The 21787-nt window shown below is 39.2% G+C and overlaps 1 protein-coding gene across 1 annotated transcript in view; it reads right to left on the bottom strand.

Moving 5' to 3' along the window:
* The window catches only part of MDN1 (midasin AAA ATPase 1), a 170583-nt gene that overhangs the window by 120461 nt on the left and 28335 nt on the right, over window positions 1-21787 (bottom strand). Inside the window, 7 exon segments of the mRNA XM_039232166.1 lie at window positions 2383-2594; window positions 9251-9311; window positions 10231-10379; window positions 11587-11699; window positions 13543-13638; window positions 18696-18777; window positions 20084-20277. Coding sequence (XP_039088097.1) covers window positions 2383-2594; window positions 9251-9311; window positions 10231-10379; window positions 11587-11699; window positions 13543-13638; window positions 18696-18777; window positions 20084-20277 — 907 coding nt within the window.

Below are 21787 nucleotides of genomic sequence, written 5' to 3'. Positions count from 1 at the left end.
TGTGCTAACAGCTTAGAGCCTGTAGCCTGTTTCAGATTCTGTGTCTCCCTCTCTCTCTGACCCTTCTCCACTCATGCTCTGTCTCTCTCTGTCTCAAAAATAAACTATAAAAACACTTTTTTTAAAAAAGAATTTTAGAAATGTATGCTTTATCTCAGTGTAGCATAAGACATGTTTACTAATAAACCCAAATATTTTTAGTTTCTCTGTAACAGGACACCATAAGCTGATAAAACTATGTTTAGTAATTAATGTTTTCTTAACTAGAAATGATACAAATATTTAATTAATTTACTTAACCCATCATTTAACTTTGTAAAACTTTAAAGTTTTAGGTTACCAAAGATTTTGAAAGCTACTTAAAAGATTACCTATAAAATCTTTTCTTAAAAATGTTTATTCATTTTTGAGACACAGAGAGAGAGAGAGAACAGAGAGTGAGAGAGAGAGAATATAAGAGGGAAAGGGGCAAAGAGAGAGGGAGACACAGAACCTGAAATAGGCTCCAAGCTTTGAGCTGTCAGCACAGAGCCCGACACGGGGCTTGTATACATAAACCACGAGATCATGACCTGAGCTGAAGTCGGACGCTTAACCAACTGAACCACCCAGGCACACCAACCTACAAACCTTTTTATCTTATTTATATCTGTTCCTTTTTTCTTAATAGTTTATATTACCCATAAAACCTTTAGAAGAAAGTCATTCTCCCAAGCAACATATATTTTAAAAAATTCTTTGTGTATCAACTAATTAACCTAAGTAAATCCAAGCAGAAAAAATTAATGCTGTTAATTCTAAAGACATGTCTATTAAACCAACAACCTTAAATTAGCTTTCATCCCAAATTTTTTTTCAGGTTATGTAAATTTGAAAAATTTAGGTTTCTGAGTTTTAGAATGTCCAATGCTTACAAGCACTGGTCTTTAAACCACTTAAATAGTACTCCTTTAAAATAAAAACTAGTACTGCTTTACAAACTAATTTTAGCAATACTATCCAAAGGTGGAGAAAATATCTCATATTTACAACAAACATTAACACATACAAAGACATAAGATGCAAACAAATTCTTACAGAATAAATCCAATTGCAAAATGGTATTATAATTTATGGATTCATTAATTGGTCATTGTCATCTGGAGTCTAATGAATATTATGACCAAGCAGTGTTGCAAAGAAGATCACCTTTTTCCTTTCATAGGTTTGTAACTAAACACTGCCCAGTTTTGAAGAATATAACCCAAATGGCTGCATTCAGGAATCAAACTGTCATTTCCCATTTTCCAATTAATTTGCAGCTGATTTTACCCAAAGATCCCAAAAGCAGCAGCAACAAACCAAATGAATAAAGCCCAAAGTACCTCTGTGACCATTGGTTCTTCCCCTAAAAGTCGGGGCTTCACCAATTGAACCAAATGGCTTCCTAGTCAACCTTTCCTAATCAAGCAAGGGAAGGATGCAAAGAGAGCCAAACTAAATGGAAGAAATAACCTCACCAAGACACGTCTGCCCAAACTAAACACCATTTCCTGGCCACAAGAGCTAACTTAAGCACTGAGGGCTAGCAGTGTCCAGTCAGGGCAGGGAGTGTCATCCTTAGGGAAAAGCCTAGGCAGCTACTTAGACTTTCCACTAGATTCTTGTTGTCGGCTGGAAACTCATGAACCACTGGCAAAAAGCTCCTGGCTGGCCCACCAAATTTATAACTAAACTCCAGTTCGTGTGCTCAATACACAGCAAAGCCATTTAAGATGCTGATTATGTAGCATCGAAAGGCTTTACTCGAAAGGCAGCCACGGGGTGCCTGGCTGGCTGTCGTAGAGCACACAACTCTTGATGTCAGGGTTGTAGGTTTGAGCCCCACTTTGGGTGCAGACATTACTTAAAAATAAAATCTTAGAGGGGCGCCTGGGTGGCTTAGTCGGTTAAGCGTCCGACTTTCGCTTAGGTCATGATCTCGCGATTCGTGGGTTCGAGCCCCGCGTCGGGCCCTGTGCTGACTGCCAGCTCAGAGCCTGGAGCCTGTTTCAGACTGTGACTCCCTCTCTCTCTGACCCTCCCCTGCTCGCGCTGTCTCTCTCTCTCTCCTAGAAATAAATAAAACATTAAAAAAAATTAAAAAATATAAAAAAAATAAAATAAAATCTTAGAAAACAAAAAACAAAAACAGAGGCAGCCAAACAAAGGGATGGGAGAGCAAGCCTCACATCTGCCTCCCTGAAGGAGAAGAGTCAGAAAAAACACTACAGCCTGGTTTATTAGTCTGTAGCTTTAATACCGTAGGGTTAGTTCCATTAACCCTCTGGTCACTGGTTTCAATTCTGCTAATGAAGCCGCAGCCTCATGGCCTCCCACTAGCAATATGGGACCTGTTCTTACCAGTTTCACTTTCTTTTCCATCCTTGTTGACGGCCGACTTGTGCACATGCTGCATTAGTCTGAGGAGATCATGCCACCGTTTTTGTCTGTAACAGGTCTGAATGTGCCCTAAGAATGTAAAGTTTTGCTTCTTGGAAAATGTCTGGGCAAAGAGTTCTTCAAATGCCTCCCGTAAGGGCAGCCAAATAAGTTTATGGTCCACTGGTTTGTAACTGAAACAAAAGGTAAATGTAATTTCCAAACTTCTGAAGCTACTAGAAATTAGAAATCATGTCTCAGAAAATAGGAATAGGTTCAAGACTTCATTTAATCAAAATCAGAAATAATATCAAAATACTTGAAAATTCCATGTTAAAGCTTTGGGGATGACTGGGTGGCTCAGCTGGTTGAGCACCCAACTCCTGAGCCCCACGTGAGGCTCTGCCTCAAGCGTGGAATCTACTTGGGATTCTCTCTCTCTCCCTCTGCCCTTCTACCTTGCTCATACTCTTGCTCTCTCTATATGTGACATAACAATCTATGTTAAAGTTTTAAATCGTAATCTATTTTCTCCATTCTAAATGTCTAGAGTCTACACTGAAGGTAAAAACAATATTATGAAAAGAATTCAAAATTCCTAGTTGGGCAGTGAGGCATGTCACTTATTTTACTAACATGTTTAAATAAACATCATGTATAGAACCTAATGATAAACCATATGTTATTAAGTTTGACCAGAAAGTTTTCAGAATATTTTAGAAGAAAATACAAGATATGAAATTAATTAGCTTAAGAAAAGTGAACACAGCTCATGCCTTCTCAGCTGATGGAGGAAAGTATTGTTCTCAAAGAGATAAAAACTGGGGGGAAGGGGAGAGCATTTTAACCTTACATGTTGCAATGGCTGCGGCCCTCCAAAGCGCAACATTTTATTTCTTAGTATTTAGACTCTCTCTTATTTAGAACTTCTATGGCTGGGGAGCTAGGAAATTAGTTCATATAAATTATAGTATCTCAGGGGGAAGGGTGAGAATGAACAGTCAAGAAACACTGCTGTAGCTAGAAGTTGCTCAAACATCACTAATTTTTCCTGGAAAACTTCAAATATATAATTTTCCATATCCTAAGATACTAAGAACTATAACTGAAATACAATGACATAAATTTTACTTCCAAAAAATAACTTGAGAACTGAAACAAAAACTATGTTTCACAACAATCAATTAGAAAACAATTAGAAAACTCATGGACATGATTTACTCCCTGGACTGTGAGAGAGGAACAATGGATAAGTAAAAGCAATGCCCTGATACTGAGCATCTATCAAAGAGTCTGACTGCAGAGAGAAAAAGTATGAGAAGCTCAAACTCATGTACAATTACCAGTAAGCACTAACACATCAGAAAAGACATTTATTTACTCCATTTATTCAACAAAAATTTACTGAGTACCTGTTAGGTGTTAGGTACTGAGTAAATACAAGACCCACAAGGTCCTGCCCCACTTACAATCTAACAAAAGAATATAAAAAGACATCTATAAAATATCAAGTAGTAAGTAAGTGCTATGAATGTAGATAAAGGAGAGTGGGTGAAGAAGACACTGGTAATTTAGATATGACAGTCAGAGAGGCTTTGCTAAAGATGAGAATTTAAAGGGAACCCAAAGCAAGCAAGAAAAGGAGTTAAGCCAAGCATCTGTGGATGGCAAGAGATGCCACACAGAGAACAGCAAGCACCCAGGTGCAACACGGAAAAGTGTGTGGCTAGAGCTCAACAGCAGAGCCAAAGAAAGGAAATTATGTCAGAGAAGTACCAGTGCTAGATTATGAAGGGTCCTATAGGCCCAAAAAAGTCTTTGGTGTATACTCTAAATGGCCTGAGAAGTCAGTGCAAGGATTTGAGACAGAGCGTAATGCAATCTGATTATACTTTAAAAGGACCATTAACTACTAAACGGAAGAGAGACCGTAGGGAAGTGAAGAGCAGAAGCAAAGACGAGAGACCTACACACTGGACCAAAGCAAAAGATGATGAACACTAGGAATAGTGAAAAGTTAAACAAAACACACATGTTTTTTAAATAAAATTGCTACTCTTAAACATGATAGTACTAATGGAATCCAAGGCTAACTGAGGCAGCTGCCTGGGTTCACTACAAGCTGCCTGTGTTCAAACACAATCCAGCCATTACCTTGAACTAGGTACTTAATCCCCATGTGCCTCAGTTCTCTGTAAAATGGGATAACAGTCTGTGCCTCATGGTTGTTAAAAAGGCCGAGTGAACACAAACAAAGGACTCCAAATAGAGCCTGGAACATGAGTGCATATAAGAATTAACTATTACAATTATTACACTGTTAACTGGCTTGTCTATTGAATTCATAAAAGAAATAGCTTAATACTACAAATCAGACTAAAAGAAATGTTTACTCATTTAAAGTGGAGCATAGTGGCTGAAACAGTTAAGTCAATATATTTCAAGTGATGAAAAAGATGAGTCAACATATATACACTTCAGAAAAGAAAAAAGTGAACTGCAACTCAATGGGAACCAGTCTGATACCTGGGAGAACATACACTAAGAGTACATATAAAAATTCATTTGAAAATGGATAAAACAAAAGAACACAGCTCTCCAAAACTGTAAAGCATGAAAGAATGTAAAACAGTACATGCTGAATAACTGAAATGATAAAGAAACACTCTTCATTTTGAAGTTAGGATTCCAAGTTTATGAACATGCCCTTCTGCCTTCTCTCCTCTCTGCAGATGTTTCTATGGGTGACAAGGAAAAGAATGCAAGTTGGACTCCTTTCCACTTTTTATTTTTGAGAGACACAGAGCAGGCACATGCTTGTGCACTGGGGAGGGGTAGAGAAAAAGGGAGAGAGAGAAACCAAGCAGGCCCTGTGCTACCAGTGCAGAGGTCAATGCAGGGCTTGATTCCACAAAACGTGAGATGACCTAAGCCGAAACCAAGAGCCTGATGGACACTTAACCAGCTGAACCACCCAGGTGTCCCTGGTGTCCTCTCCATTTCTATGGTATCTTTCATTTTCCTCCCATTTTTCCCCCCTTCATTGCCAACTTCTCCAAGGGTGCTTCCCCTTCTCTATACAGCTGCTTCTCCCTCAGAGGTTGCCCTTCTCAATCTCCTTCCCCACAGTCAATGCTAAGAACCCATGCCCGGGCTTTTGAGATTTAGTCCCAGACTTGTCTCTTTCTGGAATGATTTTACCTGCTTCATCTAAGTACTCTGTGTAGTCCGTATCTTTTCTTCGTAGAGTCTCATCATAAGCTCTTTCACTCCCAACTCTGTTGGAATTTGGTTTAGTTCTCTATTCACAGGTAATCTGAAGGTCTATGTTCTACCAGAAATATACTATAAAAAGAGTAACGGGGGGAGGAGGGGCAGCAGGGGGCACCTGGGTGGCTCAGTTAAATGTCTGACTTTGGCTCAAGTTATGATCTCATGGGTTCATGATTTTAAGCTCCATATCAGGCTCTCTGCTATCACACAGAGTCTGCTTCCGATCCTCTGTCCCCTCCCCCTTCCCCTCCCCCAATTTAGCATATGCATGCTCTCAAAAATAAACATTAAAAAAAAAAAGAGAGTAACAGGAGCACCTGGCTGGCTCAGTTGATGGAGCATGCAACTCTTGATCTTGGGGTTGTAAATTGAATCCCCATGTTGGGTAAAGAGAATATTTAAAAATACAATCTTAAAAAAAAACAAAAACAAAAATGATTTAAAAACTAAATGAAGGAGGGGCACCTGGCTGGCTCAGTCAGTAGAACATGCAACTTTTGATCTCAGGGTCATGAGTTCATGCCCCACACTGGCCATGGAGCCTACTTTTAAAAAAAAGTTGGGGGCGGGGCACCTGGGTGGCTTAGTCGGTTAAGCGTCCGACTTTCGCTTAGGTCATGATCTCGCGGTTCGTGGGTTCGAGCCCTGCGTCGGGCCCTGTGCTGACTGCCAGCTCAGAGCCTGGAGCCTGTTTCAGTCAGTGACTCCCTCTCTCTCTGACCCTCCCCTGCTCACGCTGTCTCTCTCTCTCTCTCCTAGAAATAAATAAAACATTAAAAAAAAATTTTTTTTTTAAGTTGGGGGCACCTGAGTGACTCGGTTGGTTGAATATTCAACTCTTGGACTTTGGCTCAGGTCATGATCTTAAGGTTCATGAGTTCAAGCCCCGTGTCAGGCTCTGCACTGGCAGCACGGAGCCTACTTAAGTTTGCACTTTTTGCCCCTCACGCACTCATGCACATGCACTCTCAGTCTCTCTCTCAAAAAAAAAAATTTTTTTTTAATGTAAATGAAGGAAAAAGACATACCAAGTTAATACTAATCAAAAAATAGGGGGCAACAAGTTGCCCCTCAATAATAACCGTTTAAAAACCAATCTAAAGGATCCAGATTTGGGGCACCTGAGTGGCTCAGTTGGTTAAGCCTCCGACTCTTGATTTCAGCTTTAGGTCATGATCTCACAGCTCATGGGATGGAGCCCCAAGTCAGGCTCTGCACTGAGAGCACAGAGCCTGCCTGAGATTCTCTCTCAGCCCCTCTGCTGCTCTTGCGCTCTCTGCCTCTCTCTCTTTCTCAAAATAAACATACATTAAAAAATAGTAATAATAAAGGATCCAGATTTGCAAACCAAATTAATTAGGTCTATAAATTTCTTATTTTTTACAATTGTATTTGATATATGCAAAATATGTGTAATGTAAATTATAAAGTAGATGAAACTAACCTCACATCCCAAAAATAGAAATATTACCCTTTCTCTATCCCATCTACCTGCCAACTCTTGAATTTTTTTCCTAAGTTTTTATTTAATTTCTAGTTAGTCAACATATATGGTAAAATTGGTTTCAGGTACAGAATTTAGTAATTTATAACTTATATAGAACACCTAGTGCTCAGGATAACAAGTACCCTCCTTAATACCCATCACTCATTTAACCCACCCCCTATCCACCTCCCCCCATGAACTCTCAGTTTGTTATCTATAGTTAAGAGTCTCTTATAGTTTGCTTCCCTCTTCTTTTTCCTTCCCCTGTGTTCATCTGATGTGTTTCTTAACTGAATTTTGTTTTCCACTCCCTTGCCTTTTTAAGTCATTTTTATTCTATCTTACGTATAAAAATTCATAAGGGAGTCATCCATGCATCTACAATGTAATATATTAAATGATCTGATTTACACCACTTTCCAGTAATACAAAAGTACAGGAAGAAAGGCGTATTTCCAACCATATAAACTGAAGCACATATAAGTTTTCTTTTTGATAAGTGATATTAACCTACTAACAAGAAAAACTGAACATACATTTTTAGCAAGTTAACACTAAAGCAAAATTCCAGTTACCATGTTCTAATTCCAACCTTTTTCTATTATTGTTTGTATCAAAGCAAACAAATATGCACCTCTGTACTTGCTAAGTTTAAAACTACTTATAAAGAAGAAATTGGGGCGCCTGGGTTCCTTAGTCGGTTAGGCGTCCGACTTTCGCTTAGGTCATGATCTCACGGTTCGTAGGTTCAAGCCCCGCATCGGGCTCTGTGCTGACTGCCAGTTCAGAGCCTGGAGCCTATTTCAGAGTCTGTATCTCCCTCTCTCTCTGACCCTCCCCTGCTCACACTGTCTCTCTCTCTCTCTCTCTCTCTCTCTCTTTCCTAGAAATAAATAAAAATATTTTAAAAAAAAAGAAGAAGAAGAAATAGACCTAGTCCGTGTTCAGTTATTATAAGACTAGCCATTTGTGTTAGGAATATGTAACAGAACATTCCTGAAGACATATATAGATACAGAATAAAGAGAGATACATGGTAGTATAATATTTTGCATATATCAGATACAACTCTAAAGTATATACCTATTTAAGTAATAAATTATATTAGTAAGAACACACTGCCAAGTACCTCAATGAGGGAAAGAGGAGATTAAGTATCAATTAACTGACAGAAGTAAACTAAAAACAGGGTAGAAAGATCACTGGGGAACAATTTTTTAAAATGAAAGTAGAATTACAGTATGAAAGATAAACCTCAGCTAATGGATCTGAAGACAATATATATTTAAAAGCATTAATTAACATAATTAATGTTACGTACAGAGGAGAATATAAGTAATGAGTAAGAAAAGAAGGAAGCAGGATTCCAAAGTAGCACTCTAACCACAGTGGGAGGGATATAAGACAAAGAAAGAGTGAAAATAAAAACTGCTATAATGTGGCCCTCAAAAAAAGAGATAAATAAAAGCTTTCTAGCAGACACTATAAAGAGCAAAAAGGACAATATATTCTACTTTATGCCTTTAAGGATTTTTTTAAGCAACTGTTTAGAGTTAATGCGATAGAACCCAGTATCATTCAACTTAAGGTATGCCAAAAGCATCTATCAGTTTTACAGCCTTCGGCACAAACTAAAATTGTTCATGAAACTAAATATTCAAAAACACTAACAGGGAAGAAGGGCATTTTAATGACCACAGTGGAATCCCATGAGCAACATTTAACCAAGTAGAGAGCTACTTAATGTTTCAAAGATAACTGAACTGCAGGAGAGAATCTAGCTCCGAGGCAGTGTGACTCCAGAACATACACTTTAGATAAATGACAGTACACACAAATATTAATTACATACTTGTTTCCCCACCCCATTCCAGCATGATCTTTGAGAGGGAAAATCTCAAGCATTCCTTAAAACTGAGAAACATCTATGCATCCAAGAAGTCCTCAATAAAGTCCAATAAATAACCTACTGGGATGTGGAGTAAGGATGCAAGTCTTTGATCCTTTTTCTAAGACTAATTTTGAGTTTTATAAGAAAACACTATTTGCTCCCTCAAGCAGTACCAGAAAATAATTTTAAAACAAACTTACCCTCCAAGCAAGTCTGCAGTGTCACTTTGTTGATTCATATTGACAACCCTCAAACGGTGGCCTTTTAAAAAGAAAGGGCAAAAGGGTCACTCTGAAAATTTCAACTCTGATTATATCCAGTGTGATCCTTAAAGATGGGTGGACATGGGGACATTTCCTCTGATCCTCTTATTTTACTTTCAGGAATTTTAACCATTCAAAATTTTCACCTAACCCAGAGAGATATACAAGAAGATGCACTGTGTATTATTGCTCTAGTATCAGATAACTGAAAACAAGAAAAAAAATCCTTCAATATGGGTCTATAAATTAGAAATAAACATCCAATATGGAATATGATTTAGCCATTAGGAGTAAAGTAGTTCTGTTTTTAAAGATATCCAATTTGCTTTTTAACTAAATACAATATATAAGAGTATGATTCCATTTGTTTCAACACAAAACCAAACTTAAATGTTTACATATTTGCAGACATAGATGAGAACAGGAAACAGTTGCAGTGCCTGGGTGGCTCAGTCAGTTGAGTGTCCGTCCAACTCTTGGTTTCAGCTTAGGTCATGATCTCATGGTTGTGGAATCGAGCCCCGTGTTGGGCTCTGCACTGACACCATGGAGCCTGTTTGGGATTCTCTCTCTAGGTCTCTCTCTGCCCAAACCCAGCTCTCGCTCTCTCTTTCCAAATAAATAAATAAGCTTAAAGATAGATAAATAAATAAACTGGAAAAAGATAATGCTAAGCTGTTAACGGTAGTTATTTCCAAGGGAAAAAATTATATTACTTTCCAAGGAAAAAATTTCCAGTGGTTATTCCCAGGCAATGTGGAGAGGTGGCACTTTTTAAACTCCAATATTGCGGCAGGGAAAAAAATAAATAAAAATAAACTCCAATATTTTTGGGACATTTTATTCAAGGAAAAAAAAAAGGCAGTCAGTGTGAAATGTTTATCGTCTGGAGGCAGAGTGTTTCCCCTCTAAGTTACCTGTAATGTGAGCCAAGTACTGGACAGTAGAGGTTTTGCCAGTCCCAGTCTCTCCCACCAGCAATACCGGCTCCCCTTTGCTAACACACACTGCGAGCTGTTCAATTAGAACAGAGGATGGCCTTGTGGGAGCAAACGTGAACTTCTCCCTGGGAAGGGGAAAACAAGAAAGCAGTTAGAGAAGCAGACTACAAATTTCCTTTACTGTTGTTTTGAGGAATCAGGATTTCCAGATTCCATAAAAATGAGAAGATAAGTCACAGTAGCTGTGTTCATGCTATAAACAGATATCCTTGCAACCTAGGAATCACAGAATTCATTCATTCCACAAACATTGAGAATTTATACATCTGGTACTTTACTAAACTCTGGAGAGTCAAAACACCCGTACGGTAAGACATTATCTGTACTGGCTATGTCATCTTGGGCAAATTACTTAACCTCTCTTAGCCTTGGTTTCCTCACCTATAAAATTTGGGTTAAGAGTTACTATTTGTAATGGGTTGAACACCTCCCCCAAAATTCATGTCCACCCAGAACCAGTGAATGTGACCTTATTTGGAAAAGAGGGTCTTTGCAGAATAACAAAGTTAAAATCCTATCATAATGGCTTTAAGGGTGAGCCTTAAATCCAATGACTAGTGTCCTTACAAAAAAAGAGACTTAGAAACACAAACACACACAAGAAAGAACATGACAGGGCTATGGAGAGAGATGAGAGTGATGCAGCTACAGAAGCAAGGAACACCGAAGACTCCTAGCAGCCATCAGAGGCCAGGAAGAGGCAAAAGCCTTCAGTGGGAAGCGTGTTTCTGCCAACATCCTGATTTCAGACTTTGAGCCTCCAGAACTGTGAGAATAAATGTCTGTTGTTTTAGGCCACCAAGTTTATGGTAATTTGTTATGGCAGCTGTAAGACACTAATTATTAATTCATAAAATTATTTTCACCACAAGAGAACCTATTCAAAGCACTCAGCACAGTGTTAGGCATATAAGTACTTAATAAACGGTAACTAGATCTCAGAATCATGCCAGCCTTCAAGGAATTTACAGACTAACTTTAGGACCTAGCCTAATTTCCAAGTGAGGCTTACTCTGCTAAACACGCTACAATAAATAAAATCAAAAATACGTCTTTGCTAGTCCCAAATCCCTAACAATCCCCCTCACCTCCTTCGCCTACTAACCTCTAATTTCACAGAATACACTTTGGGAAAGCACTGCTTCTTACATTCCAGCAACAGTGGAGAGATCAGCATTCACGCGCATTCTGCTTGGAGACAAGGGGCTAGACTACCCCTTATATCATGTTCCTAACGCCCCAGAGTCTCAGACTAGTTGAGAGTCTATTTACCTCTGTATGTGGACAGCCTCACTTTGTTTCCGTAGAAGGCGCACTCGACCGACTTGCACATCTAACTCATTGATCACAATTTCCGGTTTATAAAGTTGACAGAAGAATTCAGCCTAAGGGAGGGGACAGAGTAAAATTCTGTACAGTTGTTTAATAAAAATTCTGTATACACTTCAAACATTTACTCATGCATGTGGCTTACTGTGCCACTCTAATAAGCCCTTTTAACAAGCATTTTCTGCCTCCAAGGCAAGCGAGTTAGCTTTAATTATGTCCTTTTAAAAATTTCCTAAATTTCTGATTTTTTAAAAATATTGATCATGAATGTTTCCCTGTAATGGGACATTTTACTCATTCAAATAAGTCCATATCTGCCTACATCTAAAGTGAACACACTGACATATTCCAATAGTGAATGGACAGAAAGTTCTACTCCTAAAACTTATGAAAAAGTGACTTTGCTTCAGTTAGGCTTTCCTGTGCTTTAGATTCTAACATAATTCAGGAAACAGTGACTTGAGGGGCGCCTGGGTGGCTCAGCCGGTTAAGCATCCGACTTCGGCTCAGGTCATGATCTCACAGTTCGTGGGTTCGATCCCCGCGTCCGGCTCTGTGCTGATAGCTAGCTCAGAGCCTGGAGCCTGTTTCAGAGTCTGTGTCTCCCTCTCTCTCTGACCCTCCCCTGCTCACGCTGTCTCTCTCTCTCTCCGAAATAAATAAAACATTTAAAAAAAAAAAGGAAACAGTGACTTGAATAAACCGTGGTACATCTGACCACGGCCAAAACACAGAGAAGTCGTGAGAGAGGCTCCAGGATCTCTACCCAGGAGCCATTCTCTCTTATCCTTGTTGCTAGTCCTAAGAACCCAGATTTTGTTTTAGATTTGGGCAGGGATGGAAGGGGCAGCACAATGTTCAGGGAAAATGAATCTTGTCTTCAACCAAAAGGGATAAATAATGATCAATATAAGCCCACTGAGGCAGCTTCATTTCTTTTACCTACTGTAATTATTACTTAGGCCCCTTTCAGTAGGTGTTCTATCACCTGCAGCCAAAACCATCCCAACAGTTCAGCATCTCTCTTTCATTTCTTGACATAAAGCTCTTTTAACTCATCATTCATTTGGGAATCCCTGCCATGAGACAGGCCTCAGATACGTTTCTGGCTACCATCACCACTGCTAAAAAGCTCTCTACTCCAGAGGCACCTGGGTGGCTCAGTCAGTTAAGCATCCAACTTTGGCGCAGGTCATGATCTCACGGTTTGTGGGTTTGAGCCCCACATCAGGCTCTGTGCTGATAGCTAGCTCAGAGCCTGGAGCCTGCTTCCGATTCTGTGTCTCCTCTCTGACCCTCCCCTGCTCATGCTGTCTCTCTCTCTCTCTCAGAAATAAATAAAAAAGCATTTAAAAATTTTTTTTAATAAATAAATAAAAAATAAAAAGCTCTCTACTCCAAGAATATATTTTTTGAAATAAAGCAAGAATGGCAAAACATTAAAAATGTTAGCAATTAACCTAAGTACTATTCCTTGTACTATTCTTGCTGTCCATTGGTACTATTCTTTTAAACTTTTCTGATGTTTGAAGATATTAATAATGAAAAGGTGGAAAAAATCTTATTGTGCCTAAAACTATAGACAAAGGAGTTACTAAAACAATTCCAGTCCCAAGTCCACAATCTCCAGAACACACTCATTAAAACACTGGAGAAAATAAAGCATGCATGTGATATAAGGTATAATGCAGCTCACTTTAACAATGTAAAACACATGGAGAATTACTTATTTAGGAGATAGTGAGAGCTTTCTTTCCATGAAAGGGAGCAATGAAACTACCAACTTTCAAAGGAGGTAGTTATTGCAAAGGAGCTGTTCTAGGTAAGAACCAGAGACCAACAAATAAAGTAAATATCCCAGCTTCCCTTCAGCAGAGAATTAAAAATCGCACTACGTACCTTTTTCTTGGAAATGTTCAATTTGCTTCCAATGACTTCTGCCATTTTCAGTTTGCTTGTATGCTTAGAAAGCATTGCTGTGAAACAGTCCAGAGCCTATTAAAATAACCAAGGTCAATACCGACGGACTTTTTAAAATACTATATTAATAACAGAGTGCCATTATCCTGCCCACAAAAAGGAAGAACATAAAATTCAACAGGAACATTTCTGCGAGAGTAACAAGAGTAGAAATAAAGTACCAGCTCTAGAATCAGGACCTTATCATAAAAGATACGAGATACAAACAAATGTGAAGTCTTTACTATCAAAATACTGGTTAATTAGAAAAAAATTTTAAAAGGCTCATTTTACAAATTTGACTCTCAAACGGGAAGTAACTCCAAAAGACTAATTTCTAAACTGTAAAGGAAAATTTTGGTGCACAATAAAAAATAAAAAAAAGAAAAAAAATCACACTGTCATTACCCTAATCACAGCAACTTCTAATAGGCCAACCAGATATCTGTCTCCTGATATAATGAAATATAAAGTATACATTACCACCAAAAACAGATTCTACCCAAAAAAGTTTCAATTTGAATACATCGAGCATTTGTAAAATTTCCATTTACGGGAAAGATAAGAGATAAAATGACAATGGAAAGGATACCATGAGTGTGGCAAACAAACAATACATTTGGTTCTACCATCACCAATGTGAAATATCAATAAACTTTATGTAAGTATTTAAAAAGAGAGGAAATTTATCCAGTCCTCGTCCCTAGTATCTGTCAGAGCTTCAAAAACCCTTGGAATTACCAAGAATAAAATATGTCTTTTATTCATTAGGGCCCCTTCAAGCCAGGCTTGAGTTCATTAAGCTCGACAAGGTAACTCCCTTAGGCAGTTTAAGGGAGGGGTTGGTCTGTTCAGAAAGACCCAGGACTCACTGGAGGAGTATAACCTCTGGGGTGGGAGGAGGGACTAGAGATTGAGCTCCAGCATATGGCCAGTGATGAAAGACCCTAATAAAAGCCTTGGGTGGTTCAGTCAGTTAACCTTCCAACTCTTGATTTCCTCTCAGGTCCTAACCTCAAAGTTCATTGAGATAGAGCCCTGAATAGGGCTCTGAGCTGACAGCAGGGAGCCTGCTTGGAAGTCCCTCTCTGCCCCTCCCCATTCGCAGTCTATCTCTCTAAATATAAATAATATTAAACACACACACAACAACAACAACAATGCTGGACATCCAAAGCTCAAAGAACCTCCTTGTTGGTGGACATTCTGATGAACCGGGAAGTTAGCACACCCTGACTCCAAAGGAACAAAAGCTCCTGTACTCAGGACCATTAAAACATGGCCCTTTTTGGCTCTTCCATTTGACTATCCTTAGGTTATACCTTTTATGATAAAACTATTACCTGTATTGTAAGTATAGTGCATTCAATGAGTTATGTGGGTTACTGGTCATGAGACTGTTGTGGGAACCCCTGAATCATAGTTGGTAAGTTACAAGTGAGGACAGCCACCAAGACTTGCAGCTGAAGTCTAAAATGAGGGCAGTCTTCTGGAGGACTGAGCCCTTGACCTGTAGGGTCTACACTAACTCCAGGTAGTCAGTATCAGAACTGGATTGAATTGTAAAGGCAGTCTCTTCAGCAAGTGGTGCTGGGAAAACTGAACAGCAACATGCAGAAAAATGAACCTGGACCACTTTCTTACACCATACACCAAAAAAACCTCAGAATGTATGAAAGACCTAAATGTAAGACAGGAAGCCATTAAAATCCTCGAGGAGAAAGCAGGCAAAAACCTCTTTGACCTCAGTCACAGAAACTTCTTACTCAACACGTCTCCAGAGGCAAGGGAAACAAAAGCAAAAATGAATATTGGCCCCCATCAAAATAAAACACTTCTGCACAGTGAAGGAAACAATCAACAAAACTAAAAGGCAACTGATGGAATGGGAGAGATATTTGCAAATGACATCAGATAAAGGGTTAGTATCCAAAAGTTATAAAGAACTTACCAAACTCAACACCCAAAAAATAAATAATCCAGTGAAGAAATGAGGAAAAAGACATGAATAGATACTTCTCCAAAGAAGACATCCATATGGCCAGCCAACACATGAAAAAATGCTCAACATCACTCATCATCAGGGAAATATAAATCAAAACCACAATGAGATACCACTTCACACCTGTCAGAATGGCTAACATTAACAACTCAGGCAACAACAGATGTTGGCAAGGATGCGGATAAAGAGGATCTCTTTTGCACTGCTGGTGGGAATGCAAACTGTTGCAACCACTCTGGAACACAGTATGGAGGTTCCTCAAAAAGTTAAAAATAGAACTTCCCTACAACCCAGCAATTGCACTACTAGGTATTCATCCAAAGGATACAGGTGTGCTGTTTCAAAGGGGTACATGTAACCAATGTTTACAGCAGCACTATCGACAATAGCCAAAGTATGGAAAGAGCCCAAATGTCCATTGATGGATGAATGGATAAAGAAGACGTGGTATATATATATATATATGCAATGGGTATTACTCAGCAATCAGAAAGAATGAAATCTTGCCATTTGCAACTACGTGGATGGAACTAGAAGGTATTATGCTAAGCAAAATTAGTCAGAGAAAGACAAATATCATAAGACTTCACTCATACGAGGACTTTAAGATACAAAACAAATGTAGGGCGCCTGGGTGGCTCAGTCGGTTAAGCGTCCGAGTTTGGCTCAGGTCAGGATCTCACAGTTCCTGGGTTTGAGCCCTGCGTCAGGCTCTGTGCTGACAGCTAGCTCAGAGCCTGAAGCCTGTTTCGGATTCTATGTCTCCCTCTCTCTCTGACCCTCCCTTGCTCAAGCTGTGTGTCTCTCTCTCTCTCAGAAATAAATAAAACATTAAGATACGAAACAAATGAACATAAGGAAAGGGAAGCAAAAATAATATAAAAACAGGGAGAGGGGAAAACATAAGAGACTCAAATATGGAGAACAGAGGGTTGCTGGAGGGGTTGTGAGAGGGGCGATGGGCTAAATGGGTAAGGGGCGTTAAGGAATCTACTGCTGAAATTATTGTTACTCTATATGCTAACTAACTTGGATGTAAATTAAAAAAAAATTTTTTTTAAAAAGGAAGAATTGGATTGAATTGGAGAACACTGGCTGGTGACAGCAACGACTGGCACACAGCATTTCAGGGTTTGGCTCACTATAAGCATGAACTCCATTTGTGGTTTCTTTCTACTCAAACTAACTTTGCCAAACACAATGAAACATTGCAAACCAAACTGGGTCACTATTCTCTTTAATCTTAGCTAACAGAAACCACAACACTTTATAATCAAGACTGGTCAGTGCTTTAAGAGCCAACAGATCTTCAGGCAGTACCATTTTTATTCCAAAGCAGATGGGAATAAGTCTCTAAATCTTACTAAATATGGCAGAGTTGTAATTCAATAGGGTTTCACTCTCACATAACACATTTCTTCCTCAAGCCCAGTATACAAGGCTATACTTTGCATCCCCCACATAAATTTCTCTGGACAAAGTTAAAAGGCCCTACAAAGGCCAAGTGGAGGGATCAGACAAATACAACTCTATCAGATAGACTCTGAAATCATATCTAGAAATAAATATTGAATGTTTCTTTAAGTAGGCTCCATACCCAACATGGGGCTCAAAATCACTACCCCAATATCAAGAGTCACATGCTATACTGAACCAGCCAGGGACCCCTGAATACTTGCTGGGAGCCACACCGGCCTCGTTGGATGGCAGTCACAGCGAGGAAATGGCAGCGTTTGCACAGCTCCTGCCATGAGAAATGAAAACTGGTATCTCCTTCTGTTACTACTGGCTCATGTTGGAAATGAGCCTGTTAGTATTGACCAGGCCTCACAATATTCCAAACCAGACTGACATTCTGTACACAGATACCTCAGAAGTAAAAGTATATTCCTGCCTTTTCAAAAGAGATTTTAGATGAAAGCATTGTGGATGACTGTCAAAAGGCTCTTCCTATGGGCCTTGCAGATCCAAGACTTACATAATAAAGGGGGTTACGAACACAGGAGTTAAAATTGAGCCTGGGCCCAAGACAAAGGGCCTAATTTAGAGTTAAGGAACAGATAAGGGCAGAACATAAGTTAATTCTTATACCTTTTCTAATTGGTGATGTCTGGCAGTCCCCTCCCTAAGGCCTACTTTCCGCAAACACCCTCCCTTACACTGGTGTCTGGTATGAAGATAGATAAGAGTAGCTAAAACATAACCCAAAGACAAAGGCCGACACATTCAGGGCCTCCATGGTGTTTACACCTTCAGCATCAGGTCAAAAAAGTTTCCACAACTTATTAACCAGCTCAAAAACATTTGTCCTCTTGTGAGCCAGAGAGAATGACTCTTAGCCTATCTATACACACCTTAGCCTATGTCCTAATCCTAGCATTAACAACTTAGAACAGGATACGTATGTCATCCTGTTTCCCTAAGAACATTCTGTTAGTTCCTTAGTTGTAGGATTTATCCAACCTCACTATGATTGGGGTAATTCTGCAGGAATACTTCCGAAAAATATGGAAACCAATTTGACAATAAACTATTTGTAAAAAAAAGAATACTTCCGAAAAACCTATTCTTGTACACTTTTCAAAGCATCTTATCACAAAGAGTTTTCCACTGTAAAAATTCCTTTTTCTGATCTCATGTTGTCATTGGACCTTTAAATAAAGACACCAAAACCGACAGGACAGAGATGCCTGCCTGGTGATAAGAAAGAATCTCGGGGCTCTCTCACTGTCTCTCGCCAACACCATGCATCCTTCAGGGACCCCTGCACCGGCTGCAGCAGGTGTCCAGGAAATACTAAACAGTTTAGAAACACTATATTTTACAACATTATTATTACCTGGGAGATTTTCTTTTCTTTACCTTTAATTTCAGGTAAATCTATCTATACGTGTTATTAGTGGTAACCTGATTCAAAACCAAACATTTATTATGCTCAATTAGTTTTAAGGCACCATTAGTTTAGTTTTAACTAGTTAGGAATAACAAACACAAAGAAAAATCCTGATAGCAGCCAAGAGACAGAAAATAACAATGAAAATCAATAGCTTTATCGAGTACAGAGAAAACAAACAGGAAGATTCTATCTTACCTCTTGAAAAATATTTAAAGATGCTGATGAAGACACACTGTCAAAGCTATGGACGATCCTGTTACACCAATTCAGTAGATCCCTTTGGGAGGGGGGAAAAAAAAGGCCAGGAAATAGGCCATAGGTCAAAGACAACAAAGACATCAGAGTTAAATGCAATCTACTTAAGTCTGGGGGCACCAGACAAAGTTTCTCTGTATCTCTGACACTGTGAAAATAGTGTAGGGGAAAGAATAAGTGAGGGGGTCCCACTCCCTGCCCCTACCAGGAACTGATTTATCATTCATTTTACCCCAATCCAGGCCCAAACAAGGTTGAAGGGTGGCCAACAAACTCTCAGATCAAACTGAGGGGAACTGCCCATTCCTAATGATCACTTCTCAAAGGGCAAGTCAACCGTCAAGAAAAAAAAGCAAAGTGACAGAACTCATACATATAGCAAAATCCAAGAGTCTTACTTATGACCCCAAGTGTAACAACAACAACAACAACAACAACAACAACAAAAGGCAGTGAAAGAATTATCTCAGTAACTGTCCCAACTTTTAAAGTTATTTTTTGGGGGTGCCTGGGTGGTTCAGTCAGTTTAACATTTGATTCCTGATTTCAGCTCACAGTTCGTGAGATCGAGCCCTGCATTGGGCTCCATGTTGATAGTGCAGGTCCTGCTTGGGATTCTCCCTCTCTCCCTTTCTCTGGAGGCCCCAAATAAATAATGTTCCTTAAATAAAGTTATTTTTATTTTTAATTTTTTTTTAAGTAGGCTCCACACCCAACATGGGGCTTAAATTCATCACTCTCAGATTAAGAGTCGTATGCTCTACCAACTGAGCCAGCCAGGTGCCCCCAAAGTTACTTTTAGAAGCTAAAATAACATTACCTATAAGTCTTCTCAATGATTAACTATAAGATCTGAAAACGGGATTGGACACCAAGAAGCAATTCACAGGTCTAATTTCAAAACCTGACCCCAAAGAACCATCCAGGGCTAGCTGCTAAAACTTTTAAGGGAAGTAGTTTTTAAAATATCAACTCAAGGGGTGCTTGGGAGGCTCAGTCCATGGAGTATGGGACTCCTGACCTTGGAGTCGGGGAGGTCAAGCTCCCCACTGGGCATGGAGCCTACTTAAACAATAAATAGATAAAATATCAACTCCGGTTGCCTGGATGGCCCAGTCAGTTGGGTGCCCAACTCTTGATTTTGACTCAGGTCACGATCCCAGGGTTGTGGGATGGAGCCCAGTTTTTGATTCTACACTGAGCATGGAGCCTACTTAGGAGTCTCACTCTTTCCCTCTGCCCCTCTCCCCATCTTGTACTCTCTCTCTCACACTCTAAAATTAAAAAAATAAAATAAAACATCAACTAAAAAGTGTTTAATCCAGTACCTCAGAGACAATTCTCTTCCCTCAAGGCTTTGTCCTTTGTTTTCTCTTCTGGCTTCTGAAACTTCCCCAGGTGCCTGTTCACATGTAACAGAACTATCACTCCGAGTGTAATGTTTCTCTCCAGTAATCTCAATGTAAATGTCAAGCAGGTGATCAGTTACTGCCAAGAGGCTAGGATATCTGTTCTGAAGAACCTGTCAGAGGGAGAATAAAAAGCAAAGAAAATTTAGTATCAGACACAGTGATTTTTAAAAGCACATGTAAACTGCTGATATTAGTCAACCAAAATATGAATTTCTCTATGAAATTTGACAGAGTAGTGTACTCTACTACCCGAGTACAGTAGTCCCCTCTTATCCAGAGGGTATATGTTCCAAGACCCCCAGTGGATGCTTGAAATTGTAGGTAGTATGAATCCCTATAAATACTACGTTTATTCTAGAACAGACATACCTATGATAAAGTTTAATTTATAAATTAGGCATAGTAAGAAATTAACAACAATAATAAGAATTATAACAATATGCTGTAATAAACATTACATGAATGTTGTCTCTCAAAATAATCTTGTACTGTGGGGGTGCCTGGGTGGCTCAGTCAGTTAAGCATCCGACTTCGGTTCAGGTCATGATGGCACGGTTCAAGGGTTCGAGCCCCGCCTCAGGCTCCATGCTGACAGCTAGCTCGGGGCTTGGAGCATGTTTCAGATTGTGTCTCCCTCTCTCTCTGACCCTCTCCTACTCATGCTGTCTCTCTCTCAGAAATAAATAAAACATATGGGACCACCTAAATATTTAAAAGAATTAATCATAAACAGAAACAAGCTTATAGATACGAATGTGCTAATAGCAGGGGACTTTAATACTCCGCTTACAGCAACGGATAGATCAACCAGACAGAAAATCACTAAAGAAATAATGGACTTGAAAGACACATTGGACCAGATGGATCTAACAGATATATTTAGAACTCTACATCCTGAGGCCAGGGAATTTACTTTCCTCTCAAGTGCACATGGCACATTCTCCAAGACAGATCACATACTGGGACATAAAGCAGCCCTCAATAAATATAAAAGAATTGAGATCATACCATGCACACTCTCAGATCATAATGCTTTGAAACATGAAATCAAGCACAGGAAGAAGTCTGGAAAACCTACAAAAACATGGAGGTTAAAGAACACCTTACTAAAGAATGAATGGGCCAATCAGGCAATTAGAGAGGAAATTAAAAAATATATGGAAACAAATGAAAATGAAAACACAACAATCCAAAATCTATGGGATGCGGCAAAGGCAGTCCTAAGAGGAAAGTACATTGCTCTCCAGGCCTATTTCAAGACATTAGAAAAAGCGCAAGTCCAAAATCTAACAGCTCACCTAAAGGAACTAGAGGCAGAGCAACAAGAATGCCCTAAACCCAGTAGAAGAAGAGAAATAGTAAAAATCAGAGCAGAAATAAACAACATAGAGACCAAAGAAACAATTGAACAGATCAATAAGACCAAGAGTTGTTTTCTTGAAAAAATATACAAAACTGACAAACCTCTAGCCAGGCTTCTCAAAAAAAGAGAGAGCACCCAAATAGACAAAATCATGAATGAAAACGGACTTATTACAACCAACCCCTCAGAATACAAGCAATTATCAGGGAATACTATGAAAAATTATATGCCAACAAATTGGACAACTTAGAAGAAAT

Source organism: Hyaena hyaena, unplaced genomic scaffold (genome assembly GCF_003009895.1).
Source record: "Hyaena hyaena isolate Hyena2069 unplaced genomic scaffold, ASM300989v1 scaffold_66, whole genome shotgun sequence".
NCBI lineage: Eukaryota > Metazoa > Chordata > Mammalia > Carnivora > Hyaenidae > Hyaena > Hyaena hyaena.
This window is presented reverse-complemented; position numbering and strand designations above follow the sequence as displayed.